General features: G+C 45.8%; 1 protein-coding gene across 1 annotated transcript; it reads left to right on the forward strand.

Annotated features, from left to right (window-relative positions):
* Window positions 1-4,118: 4,118 nt before the first annotated feature.
* On the forward strand, window positions 4,119-5,069 carry LOC137369073 (uncharacterized). Its single transcript, XM_068029702.1, has one exon. It carries the CDS (start codon window positions 4,119-4,121, stop codon window positions 5,067-5,069), a length of 951 nt encoding a protein of 316 aa, XP_067885803.1.
* Window positions 5,070-13,476: the final 8,407 nt, after the last annotated feature.

Below are 13,476 nucleotides of genomic sequence, written 5' to 3' on the forward strand. Positions count from 1 at the left end.
CACTAACCTTATGGTAGGGACTGTTCTCTTGGGTGACGGGTGACGTTGGTTTCCTGCTCGATTTACCACTCCTGCCCATTGACTCTTACGCCATTCCCACTGTCTTTGATGGGAGACGGTGAAAACAAATTTTAATGTGTTAACATGGCCTGGGCCTCATGCTGAGGAGTCCATGAGCGGTCCCCAACCTGTTCTGCATCCTGCCCACCCCAAACCTGCCCCAGGCTGCTATTAGGGCTACCAAGTATCCCGGAGGATTTAATAGGCAGCATAGAAGAGGGAAAAAAACTAAACAGGGCTAGGTCTGAAATCTCAATAGGCCCTCAGTGGTATCAGAGTGAAGTGGGTTGTATGTCCAACAATGCTGAGCGACCCTAAGTCGATTTCAGATTGGCAGAAGGTGATCATTTGCATGATCAAGGCAGTCTGTGCAAGTGGGTGCATCAATAGCAATCGCCAAATCCAACAGCAGAGAACAGAGCAACCCAAAGTCATAATCAAAGAAGGGTTTACACATGTTCCACAAGTTAAACCTCAAGGCCCTGCCCAGTTAGCTCCTAAAGCAATCATCTGCCATTGTATTAAAAGTAAGCAGTCCCTTCTGATATAAATTATGTTTGTCTATGCAATGACTTTCTTGGGGTCTTCATGGAACCTGTGCAAGCTTTCAAGCCTACTGATGGCATAATGGGTGGCATTCCTGGGATAGTACACATACTTTCCCCTTACCGTAGGGGATCAAGTGGAACATCTGTCCACTCCTCTCCTGACCAGAACTTTGCTAGCCTGCAGAAAAGAGGTGAAAACCTGGTGAAACTGGGTTCCACCTCAGATTCTGGCCCACACTAGGTGATTCAGTCCAAGTTGTGCATTAGGCCCAATTTGAATTTCGTGTCCAAGGTGCCTTATAGTATAGACCAGCCAAAGTATCATGTACCACTGCAATTTGCTGCCTGCTTTATAACTTTGCTATACAGTAAGGATTCACGATAGAGTACCCAGAGCAGGAGGGATCTGAACCTAGTCAAAGCTATGATGTACAAATTGCTGAGGATGCTGTTGATGATCCTCCATTGCCAGCCTCGAGAACTGGTTGCAGAGATCTAATTATATTTGCATTATCAATCCCTTGATTGAATTGTCCTCCCTACATCTTCATCATAGCCTCAAACAATGTAATGTCACCTTCATTTGTGCCAATACCTATAGAACTACACTGCATATTATTTCTGTCACCCTATGCATAATATCATGGACATATGCATAACTTATTGGACATAGTACCGAGATTGAGGCAGTCCTTGACTTCTGTGAATGGAGACCCAAGATGTCATGGCTGCTGGCTGTACCACTCCATTAGCTGCAGAAGCAGCTTAACTCTGCAACACTTTATTTTAGCAAATCTGCAATCATTGGATAAGAATGGTGGAAATGGTTCAAATATATGGTCATCCAAAGTGTTACAGTCAAGTGAGGAGGGGTTGAAGGGCTTCCCTCTTTTCCCTTCCCTTGTTTGACCACAACAGGTTTAATTCTTGAAGTGGATGTCCTGGCCAATTCAGTAGGTGTTTGATTACTTACTAGCTATGATCATAACAGGAACCACTTGGGCAGGTTCATCTCCCTCCTCACAGTCCTTTGCAATGTAGGATACAGTGTAGTAAACTAGGTGATCATCTTAAGTTACCAGCAGTTATTCTGTTTTAAATGATCTTTTTAAATTTCTTCAGAAAAATATATAACTTCAGATCTTCATTCAGTGGACCAAAGAAAATTATCATTCAACAAAGCACATTGACATAACAAGTGTCAATTTTAAAATGATTGGCAACAAGTTCTAGGATTTTGGATTTCCTAGTTTTCGACAGATAGTAATCTCTAATCGCTCAGCTACATTCCTCAACTCTTCAACAAATAAGTCTTTTAATCTGACCCAAGTTACTTCACTCTGTTCTAGGAAGGTACTGGCCTCAAATGCGGACATTTTAGTACTCTAGCACTGAGAACCACAACAAAACCTGTACTGAAGTTTTTTTTAAATTATTGCTAGGGATCAATTTGGTTTCCCTCTTCCAACTTCCCTTTTGTCTTTGGGTTTGAACCCAGACGTGAGCCCCCAAACTTCTGTTACGATCAAGTGAGGAGAGGTCGAAGGGCTTTCCTCTTTTCCCTCTCCTGGCTTGACCACAACAGGTTTAATCCTTTCTTAAAGTGGACGTACTGGTCAATTCAATAGGTGTTTGAATACTTACTTGCTATGATCATAACAAGAACCAGTTGGACAGATTTTCTTGAGTTAGCAAAGAAAGAGTTATCATTATTGTACCTAAATCAAACTAATAAAATAATAAACAATGTGCCAACTTTCACTCACAGATGCACTAAAGGTTTTAATGCACAAAAATAGGTTACAGAGTGGGGAAAGGTAGATTGTATGAGTTAGAGGCCATAGAAAAACGGGGTATACTGTCTGTGGACTTTGATGATTCAGCTGGCTTCTAGCTGAATTCAGTGGTCATGAGGCTTTGAGTTTGAAGAGGTAGATGACTGGTTGGTGGGTCTCTTGGAGACACCAATGCGGATAATTTCCTCCAACGGGGTTTCTGATTATAGTCAGAGTATGCAAAGATAGTCAGTCAACAGCCAGGATTTGAAAGCTTTCAAGCTGGAATGGAGAGAGAGAGAAAGGTGGGGGGTGGGGGGTGGGGGGGACCCCCACTTAGTGGCTGCACATGTCAGAGTCCAGTTGCTTCCCCTCTCTCTGCTGCAGAAAGACACAAGCTTAAAACCACAGATGGGGAGGAGCTTGTCACATGACAGTCACTCAGTGATTCAAAACATAGCAGTTAGCAGTATTTATCCCTTCCTAAAAATAAAAAGAACAAACATTTCCCTTAAACTTCCTGGGTCTTGGTTCTTACTGGGAAATGCAGCCATTTCACCTCCCTCCTCACAAGCCTTACAGTGTAGGATATAGTGGTGCAAATTTAGTTGGCCATCTTAAGCTGCCAGCAAAGTCATCCTTTTAGCTTTATAAAAAAATGTCTTTAAAAAAAATATAAATTCAGATCTCCAGTCAGTGAATTAAAGAAAATTATCATTCAACAAAACACATTGGTGTAACAGGCACCAAAACACGACAGAGGAGTAGCACCAGGCGTACCTAAAAATGAGGTGCCAATCTGGTGAAACTACAACACAGAACTACATGCTTGTAGAACAGCAGAAGCATTATGCTACATACACAGCTAAGCGATCCCACAACCAACAGACCAGATCAAAAATCTGCAGTCCTGCCACATCCAATCATGAATAGTGGTGATCAATTAGACAATTAACAGAGGAGGCAACTCCACAAACATTCCCATCCTCAATGATGAAGGGGCCTGATGCGCGAGTGCAAAAGACAAAGCTGGAGTGTTTGCAATCAGTCAGAAGTGCCGATCGTAATAGAAATTTGGCGGCTCACGTCTGGGTTCAAACCCAAAGACAAAAGGGAAATTGGAAGGTCCCCCAGCCTCACAGATGCCAGTCTTCAGCCAATTCAAATCACTCCATGTGATATCAAAAAAATGGCTGAAGGCACTGAATACAGCAAAAACTATGGGTCCCGAAAATGTCCCAGATATAGTACTGAAGACTTGTGTTCCAGCACTAGCTGTGCCCCTAGACAAGATGCTCCAGTACAGAGACAACACTGGCATCCACTCGACAAAGTGGTAAATTGCCCAGGTTTTGTCCTATCCAGAAAAAGCAGGATAAATCCAATCCAGTCAATTACTGCCCCATCAGTCTCTCTCAATCATCAGCAAATTGATGCACGGTGTCATTGATCATGCTATCAAGCAACACTTACCTCCTACTGCCACTCCTCCCACTGCCACACCTCCTCCTACTTCCATTCCACCTCCTACTGCTGCTTCTTCTCCTACTGCTACTCCTCCCACTGCCACACCTCCTCCTACTTCCATTCCACCTCCTACTGCTGCTTCTCCTCCTACTGTTACTCCTCCTGCTACTGCCATTCTCTTATTGCCTCTCATCCTCCTACAACCACTCCTCAGCCATTCTGTTGCCTACTGTTAATCCTCCTCTTACTGCTGCAGTTCAACCAGCTTATGCCACTCCTCCTCCCCTGCCGCTCCCCTACAGGCACTCCTCCTCCTACCGCCGTTCCTCCGACTGCCACTCCTCCTCACACTGCCGCTCATCCTCCTACTGCCACTCCTCTTCCTACGTCCGCTCATCCTCCTACTGCCGCTCGGCCTCCTACTGCCCGTCAGCCTCCTACTGCAACTCCTCCTCCTAATTCCATTTCTCCAACTGCCATTCTTCCTCTTACTGCCATTCCTCCTCCTTCCTCTCCCCCTCCTATTGCCACTCTTGCTACTGCCGCTCTTCCTACTGCTACTCCTCCTCTTCCTGCTACTACTCCTACTCCTCCTCCTACTGCCACTCATCCTACTGCCACTTCTACTGCCACTCCTACTGCTGCTCCTCCTCCTACTCCTGCTGCTCAACCTCCTTCATTTTCTACTCCCCGTACTGCCACTCCTTCTCCTATTACCACTCCTGTTGTTACTACTCCTTCTGCCAAACCTCCTCCTGTTGATACTCCTCGTAATGCCATTCCTGCTACTGCCGCTCCTTCCACTGCCATTCCTTCAATTTCCACTCCTTCTCATACTGCCGCTCAACCTCCTGCTGCCACTCCTCCTGCTACTGCCGCTGAACCTCCTAATTCCTCCTACTATACTCCTCCTCCTACTGCAACTCCTACTGCCACTCCTCTTACTACTGCCACTCCTCACCCCTGCTACTCCTCCTACTGGCATCCCTCCTACTACAGCTGTTCCTCTTACTACCACTCATCTTCTGAATGCCACTCCTCATCCTACTGCCGCTCAACCTCCTACTGCCACTTTCCCTCCTTCTACCATTCTGCCTCCTACTGCCACTCAGCCTCATACTGCTACTCCTCCTCCTCCTACTTCCATTCCTCCTCCAACTACCACTCCTCCTCCTCCTACTGCTACTCCTTCTCCTACTGCTGTTCCTCCTCCTGCTGACACTCCTGCTCCTACTGCCACTCAACCTCCTACTGCCAGTGCTCCTACTGCCAATCCTCCTCCTACAGCCATTTCTCCTACTGTCACTGCGTGTCCTCCTACTGCTGACACTCCTGCTCCTACTGCTACCTCTCCTACTGCTTCTCCTCCAACTACCAATCCTTCTGCTGCTGCTCCTACTTCTGCCGCTCCTCCTCCAACTTCCACTCTTCCTCCTACTGCCACTGGTGGTCTGGTGGTACTGCTCTAAAGCCCCTTGTGACTGTGGGTGGTAGGCTGAGGACTTTAGCTGGGGTATGCCCAGATTATCCATCACTTTTTGAAAAATACTGGACAAAATTTGTGCCCTGATCCGACTGGATCTCAGCAGGCAGCCTATATCGGGTGAAGAATTGCGTTAGCCCCTCCACCACTACCTTGGCAGAGATAGTTCTTAGGGGAATAGCCTCTGGAAATCGAGTAGCCACATCCATAATGGTGAGAAGATACTTGTAGCCCCTTTTCGTTTTCAGTAGGGGTCCTACACAATCCACCAGCACTCTGCTGAACAGTTCCCCAAAAGCCGGTTTTGGAATTAGGGGTGCAGGTTTTATTGCAGGTTGAGGCTTCCCCACAACCTGGAATGTGTGGCAAGTCCAGCAGAACTCCACTACATCCTTGTGGAGTTGTGGCCAGCGAAAATGCTGTTTTATGTGGGCTTGGGTTTTTTCTCACACTGACATGTCCAGCCATTGGAATCTCATGGGCTATTCTCAATATTTCCTTACAGTACCTTGGCGGCAACACTATCTGCTGAACCACTGTCCACTCTTCATCTGCAGGTCTGTGAGGAAGTCTCCACTTCCTTATCAGCACCTCATTCTTTAAATAGTAGCACTCTGGAACTCCCTCTGTTTCAGCTTCAGTTTGTGATAACTTCTTTAACCCTGGGTCAGCTTGCTGAGCCTCGACCAAGGAAGACCTGTTTAACCTAACCTCTGGGTCCTCCAGCTTCCCAAAGAAGGTTTCAGATAACCAGACATTAGGGTCATCTGTCTGCAGTGCCTTTTCAGTCTCCTCTGGCAGAGCTTGTTTGGCCATAGACCAGGTCACCACACAGTCAGGAAAAGTGCTGGGGACCTTTTCCTGTAACTGCTCTGTCTCCCTGACCTCTTTCAATCTCTCTAAAACCACTGGGGAAGCTACTACCTTCACCCCCGCCAGATCATTACCCAGGAGCAGGTCGACCCCGTCCACAGGTAAACTAGGGACAATCCCCATGATTACTGGTTCTGAAACAAGGTTGCACTCCAGGTGCACCCGGTATAAAGGTATGGGCATACACCTTCCTCCGATACCGTTTACTAGCACTCTAGCATTCAAAGCACTCTCTGGGGGAAAGGTCATGCCTTTTCCCAGCAGAAGGCATTGGATGGCCCCCGTATCCCTAAGTATGACTATGGGCTTACTCATCTCACTCAAGGGGTATAGGGTCACTTTTCCTCTGGACATAAAATCCTGGCAACGCTCAGGGATTTTGTTAGGTTTTCCTGCTCTCTCAGTGGTAGGTTTACTGGGTTTTACTGCCGCAGTTAAAGCCACAGTCTGGTCTGCTGTGCTTTCCATCAGGGCCCCTTTTCCTGCACTGGTCTGGTGTATCCTGACTAATTCTATGAGTTTTTCCCGTAACTTGAAGCAGTCAGCTCAAAGGTGACCTGCCTTGTCACAATGGAAACATACAGGCTTTTGGGAGTCACTCCTGTAATCAACTTCTTCCTTTTTGGCCTAAGGAGGGCCCCTGGTGTTTCCAGCTCTCTCTTCTCACTCACGCTGTTCATCGTATCCTATCACAGTCCCACTTTCTGTCCTTTTCAGGTTTTTGGAGGTGACAAGGGAAGGGCTTCCCTTAGAGAAAGGGATTGTGAATAAGTGTATAATCATCCAAAGTGACCCCTGACAATGCAGAGCATGCGCAGAGCGATTGCGGATGTCATCAGTGCGTGTGAACATTTGCCAGCTTGCCAGTATGAATGCACGCTGACGTCACCATGCAGTGACGTCCTCACCCCTCAATAACAGCAGTCATCAGCTCCATTCCCCTGAAAAGTATCCCGCTGCCTCCTGCCATTCCCCGCTTCAATCGCAACTTTCAATTTCCTGCTCCATCCTGCCTCGCCGCTGTCTTACCTCAGCCACTTGCTCCCACGCTCACCACTCCACCCCTCAGCTGCTACCTTCCCTCAGCCACTCACTCCCGCCTTCGCCGCTTCCCCCCGAGCCACTTGCTCCCACCCTCGCCACTTCCCCCCTCGCCACTCGCTCCCATCCTCGCTGCTTGCCCCCGAGCCATTCGCTCCCACCCTCGCCGCTTCCCCCTGAGCCACTCACTCCCACCCTCGCCACTTACCCCCTCAGCCTCTCGATCCTGCCCTCGCCGTTTCCCGCCCTCCTCTGTCGCTCACTGTAGACCTCACCCCTTCCCCCCCCACTCCCCCACCAGCCACACGCTACCCCCTGCCCTTCTCCCCCTTGGCCGCTCGCTCCCGGCCTCGTCGCTTCTTCCTTTGGCCTATCGTTCCCCACTGAGCCGCCCGAAAAAGCGGCTGTGTGGGGGAAACGAGCTGCCAAAGTGGTAAGGCCGAGGAGTGTCAGGGTGAAGCGGGAGCAAGTGGCCAAGACGATGGAAGCAGTGAGGTGTGCAGCCAGTGGCCGGGGTTGGGAGGGAAGTGGGAAGCAAGCGGCTGAGGTGGGGAAGCAATGAGGATGGGAGTGAGTCACCGAGGGAAGGCTGCTGCAAGGCGGGGACCAAGTGGCCAAGGGGAGAGAAGCGGCAAGGCAGGGTGCGAATGCCGAGCAGACGGGCATGGAAGGGAGCAGTGAAGAGAAGCAGGGTGGCAGGAGAGCGGGGTACTGTGGGGGTAGGATGGAGGGGGCGATCGCAGCCACTGAGGGGATTTGGATTTAAGGCTGCATTTGCTTTTTATGACAAATTGAGCAGCACCATCTTTATTACTGGCAGATGCCTGAGACATTGTAGACACTGACGTTTCAGTGCATGAGGCTGCATTTGCGCATGTACCAGTACTGCATCAGCTACTGGTTGCATTATCAGCAAACGCAGCCATAATCATCAGCCAGGATTGCTGCCTGCCTGGCTCTTGGAACCTTTAGTTACTCCATGTGGTTTCTTGTGGAAAGGGGAAGCAAGTTTTGAACTCCTCGAGGATGATCACGTCTCTGAGGTTTCATAGTTGGGCTCTATCTTAAGTGCCTGAATCCACAGGTCAAAAGCAAGCTGCTTAACTCTTTCAAACCCAAGGTAAGTTTGTTCAGGCTGCTTTCGGAGAGTTCAGAATTTTTGGCGGTTCACCTCCGGTACTAGCTCATATGTGCCCAGGATAGCATTTTCAGTCATATAGTTTGATGAACTCTTATCAGGCAACAGTGAATAAACCTCATGGGCTTTTCCTGTTAGTTTGCTTTGCAATAACAGTGTCCAGCTCTCTGCCGGCCATTTCAGCCGCTTTGCAAGCTTTTCAAAAGAGACGAAAAATGCTTCCACATCCCCCTCATTGAACTTTGATCTCAACTGGGAGAACTTGAAGAGCTCAGCACCCCGTCCTGAGCTAGGGGTAACTCCCTCACTACCAGTAGGGTACACTGGGTGTTTTCCTATTCAGTTCAAACTGCCTTAACTCCCGTTGGAAAGCTCTTTCTTTTTCCCTTTCCTCCCTTTCTTTTTCTCTTTTCTGGAATTCTCTCTCCTCTTTCACTCTCTGCAGAGCTCTTTCTTTCTTCCTTTCCTGAAACTCTCTCGGCTCTTTCTCCTTCTGGAATTCTAATTCTAGTCTCCTCTGTTTTAGTTTGGACCTTAGCAATGTTACTTTGTCTGTTTCAGATTCTATGCCTGTCTCCGGTTCTTCAGTGTCAATTTTAAAATGGTTGGCCACAAGTTTTAGGATTTCAGGCTTCCTAGCTTTTGGACGGATAGTAATCTCTAACTGCCCAACTACATTCCTCAACTCTTCAACAGATAAGGCTTTTAACCTGTTCTAAGTTACTTCACTCTGTTCTAGGAAGGTACTGGCCTCGAATGTGGACATTTTAGTACTTTAGCACTGAAAACCACAAGAAAACCTGTATTGAAGTTTTTAAATTATTGCTCGGGATCAATTTGGTTTCCTGCTTCCAATTTCCTGTTTATCTTTGGGTTTGATCGCAGACATGAGCCCGCAGATTTCTGTTACGATCAAGGGAGAGGCCATTCACCTGCTCCATCTGTGGGAAGGGATTCACTCAGTCATCCAGTCTGGTGGAACACCAGCGAATTCACAGTGGGGAGAGACCATTTACCTGCTTCGTGCGTGGGAAGGGATTAACCCATTCGTCACACCTGTTGACACATCAGCATATTCACACTGGGAAAGGCCATTCTCATGCTCTCTGTGTGAGAAGGGATTCACTCAAAAATCCATCCTGGTGGCACACCAGCGACTTCACACTGGGGAGAGGCCATTCATCTGCTCCGTGTGTGGGAAGGGATTCACTTGTTCGTCCAAGCTGGTGACACACCAGAGAGTTCACAAGTGACTGCAGGGATTGGATTCTGCTGTTATTACTGCTTCTAATCACATCCAGAACTGGACCCTGGTTCTAAGTGAGAAGGGCCAAAGGGCTTCTCTCTTTTCCCTCTCCTTGTTTGACCACAACAGGTTTAATTCTTTCTTAAAGTGGATGTACTGACCAATTCAGTAGGTGTTTGATTACTTACTTGCTATGATCATAACAAGAGCCAATCAGCAGGTTTTCTTGAATTTAACAAAAAAAGAGGTTAACTTTATTGTACCTAAACCAAACTAATGAAAATAATAAACAACATGCCAATATTCATTCACAGACACACACTAAAGGTTTACACACACACAAATAGGTTACAGAGTGGGGAAAGTTAGATTGGTTGAGTTAAGGTCCATAGAAAAAAAGGGGTATCCAGTCTGTGGTTTGGTGATTCGGCTGGTATCTAGCTGAATTCGGTGGTTCTGAGGCATTTAGTTTGAAGAGGTAGATGACTGGTTCAGTGGGTCTCTTGGAGACAGCGATACAGATGATTGGGGTTTGTGATTGTAGCCGGAGTAGGCAATGGTGGTCAATCAACAAGCAGGATCAAGCTGGACTGGAGCGAGAGAGACCCCCCTGCCCCCCCGCCACCTCACTTGGGCCTGCGCGTGTCGGAGTCCAGAAGCCTCTCCTCTGCTGCGGAGAAAACACCAGCTTAAACCACAGATGGGGAGAGAATGTCACATGACAGTCACTCAGTGATTCAAACATAGCAGTTAGCAGTATTTCTTCATGCTAAAAGAACAGGTAGTTCCGTTAAACTTCCTGGGTCTTAGTTCTTGCTAGGAAATGAGCAGTTATTTCGTCTCCCTCCTCAAAGATCTTGCACGGTAGCATACAGTGTTAAGAATTAGGTGGCTATCCTAAGCTTCCAGCAAAGTCATCTTTTTATATCTGTTCTTTTTAAAATTTCTGCAAAATAAATCAGATCTCCAGTCAGTGGATTAAAGATAATTAATTAAAGAAAATTATCATTCAACAAAGCACATTGGCGTGACAACCCCAACACCATTTTTGTGAACCATTAGGTGGAGCATGCATGGCACACGCTTTGCCTATTGGTGCCAGGCATCAAGCAGCTTAAACAGCTCAGAGAACAGCCTAAGAAGATTTTGTACTGATTTTATTGGGGTTAGGAGCAACATGATTCTCCCTCCTATCTCCCCCAGCATCCCACCCAGTGGCAAACTGCCTGTGTGCAGTCTCTTGGAAGGTTGGCAGCTTGTCCAAAATATTTAGATGAGTCCCAGCCAAGAAAATATTTTGGACCCTTGGTGGAGCCATGGGGCAGGCGTAGCGCATGTCCTAGCCACTATCTGCCCAATGTGTGCTCCAGTTAAAAATTTGTGTATTTAATTACAAGAAACAATTTCAAGAATTTGCTATATCAGGCACATTAATTTAACTCAAAAGGAAAAGTGCATCTCATTTTATCATAGCATTGCAGTTTCTAAAGGCTTCTTTGCCTCCATTTAGTTGTATGTTTTGAGGAGATTGCTCTAGACATCATATAAGAATTCATTGCATTTGCTCTGCAGCAATAATATACATTTGAGCTGTGTTTCATAATGAAATACATTTAACCGTATATCATTTCATGTGGCTTCTTCTACCATCTTCATGTGCTGCAGGTCATTTTTTTTGTGGAGCACCTTGGGGCCTGGAACCCAAACATTGCAAAAAGTACCAATAATGAGACAATATTTGTCCTGTGCCGTACCACCTTCCACTCACCTGTGGAATGTTGTCAGTGCGTCTTTTAAAAATTCACATCCATGTTGTAAATAAAATGCTTGATTTATTTATTTTTTAACTTTGAAAACAAAATAGTGTCAGTAGTCATGCTGCATTATGCAAGATCATTTTCCCTATACCACTGTGGGATTGTGGTGCATTGATGTAAATGAAATAATCACTATTTACTCCGCCAAGAATTTCTCAAGACTGTGCCAGGAGTCCCATGTCTACTTGAGAGTTCATACCCTTGATGTGGGGATTTATATTTTTTCTTGATTTCAGGGCAGTAATGACATATCCACACAGTGCACCCAGAGGGCTGACTATTAATGCACATATTAATATATATGTATTCATAACTTTAAATATCTTGTAATGATGGATATTAGTGGTGACAGACAGCACACATTATTTAGTTTGGAGGGTGCTGGAAGGTCCCAGTCATTCTATAATAGTGTTTTGTTGAAGAACAGCAATTTTCATGCTCAACATTTTTTTTTTCAAATGAGCATGAATGTTTGGCATTCTGTTATCTCTTTAGGGACTCTTTCAACTATTTGTAATTATTCTGAAATATGTTAAGGGAGTAGGCAACCAACTAACATATAATCCTCTAGAATAGAAAATGAAGAGGGCAGTTTAGTTTCAATGCTTTCCAGCTCTAATAAAAGCTTGTGATTGAGATATAACAACTTTGAACAAGCCCATAGCAACTGTACTTTTCTGCATCATCAATATGTATTCAAGGAGCATATCCTTCTTAGAATGAAACTTGCTGAGTGAAACATAATGACATTCTTTGATCTGATTTACATTGCTTGTAGCAAAGAGAGATTGTCACATTTTTATTGAGACAGTGCCCCTTCAGCATTAGAGTAAGGCATTCATTCTTCTTCAGGTCAGTAACATATTACATGTTCTAATTTGTTCTGTAAGTTATCTCATTGACTAGTCAATAAACTCTAATTACCCAGATCATGCACTGACTCTATTAACTCACCTGATATTTGCAGGCCGGAGAGGGTGGAGGATGTCTACGTAATCTCTGTGGTGGTCACATTTTTGTCCAAGTTTTCAGTTGATTAAAAAGTAGAAAAGAGTGGCCAAATACTGGTTACCCAACAGAATCATAAAAAAAACAGGGCACAGATTTTGTGTTGAGAATAGTGGTAAGGTTAACAGCACTCACAGTTATTATGGAGTAAATTGGACAGCAACTTCCAGAGTACACACATAAGCATTTAAAAGCAGAAATCCAGAAGTTGCTATCCGAATTACCCCACTCCTCCACAGGCTGCATTTCATTGGGACCTCATCAAGAGACTTGGCATCAAAATCCATGGCAGGGTGTGACGTTGCTGTACCTACACACTAGACAGCCACTAAACATGGCAGTAAAAGTTAGGGGTGGTGCATTCAGGTGTAAGTGAATTTTTAATGGAGTCATAAGTCATAATTACTGCTAATCAACCTCTCTGGCAATGAAAATTTAATTTTACAAGTATAGAGTCGTATTCCATCAGAAATTAAGTAGTGTTCGAGATTTTAAAAATACTTTCTTTTCTTTCTGTCTCTTATCTATCTCTCTCTTAAATCACATCTTTCTTTCCCTCTCTTTATTTTGATTTTGTTACACGATTTAAATCTAATTTATACTCTGTAGGTGGATAAATTGAATAAGGCCCAAAATTCTGGCATGGGGATCGTGTGTATGATTAACCCATACCCATTTGTTGCAATGCAGGCAGTACACAAACTCTGTGCTGCCTGCTAATTTAAATGGTAGTGGCGTGCAGCCCAGTGCTAAATGGGCTGTTGAGTGGCTGCAGCAGGGTGCCCAGTTTTGTGAGAGATTAGCACCCTAAAGCTAGACTGTGCTACTTAAAGCCAGTCTGCGTTCTTCAAGGGGAGGTGCATTCCAGCTGCAGCAGATGCTGGAAGTGACCAGGGAATTGTGGTCTGACCTGCAAGAAGAGTGAATGTGATGCAACAGGGCAGAAAGCATGTTGCAAGGTTTCCTGAAGCAGCATTGGAGGCCTTGGTGCAGAACTTGGACAGGAGGAAATAGATCATC

This window comes from Heterodontus francisci, chromosome 1, assembly GCF_036365525.1.
Source record: "Heterodontus francisci isolate sHetFra1 chromosome 1, sHetFra1.hap1, whole genome shotgun sequence".
In the NCBI taxonomy this organism is placed as follows: domain Eukaryota; kingdom Metazoa; phylum Chordata; class Chondrichthyes; order Heterodontiformes; family Heterodontidae; genus Heterodontus; species Heterodontus francisci.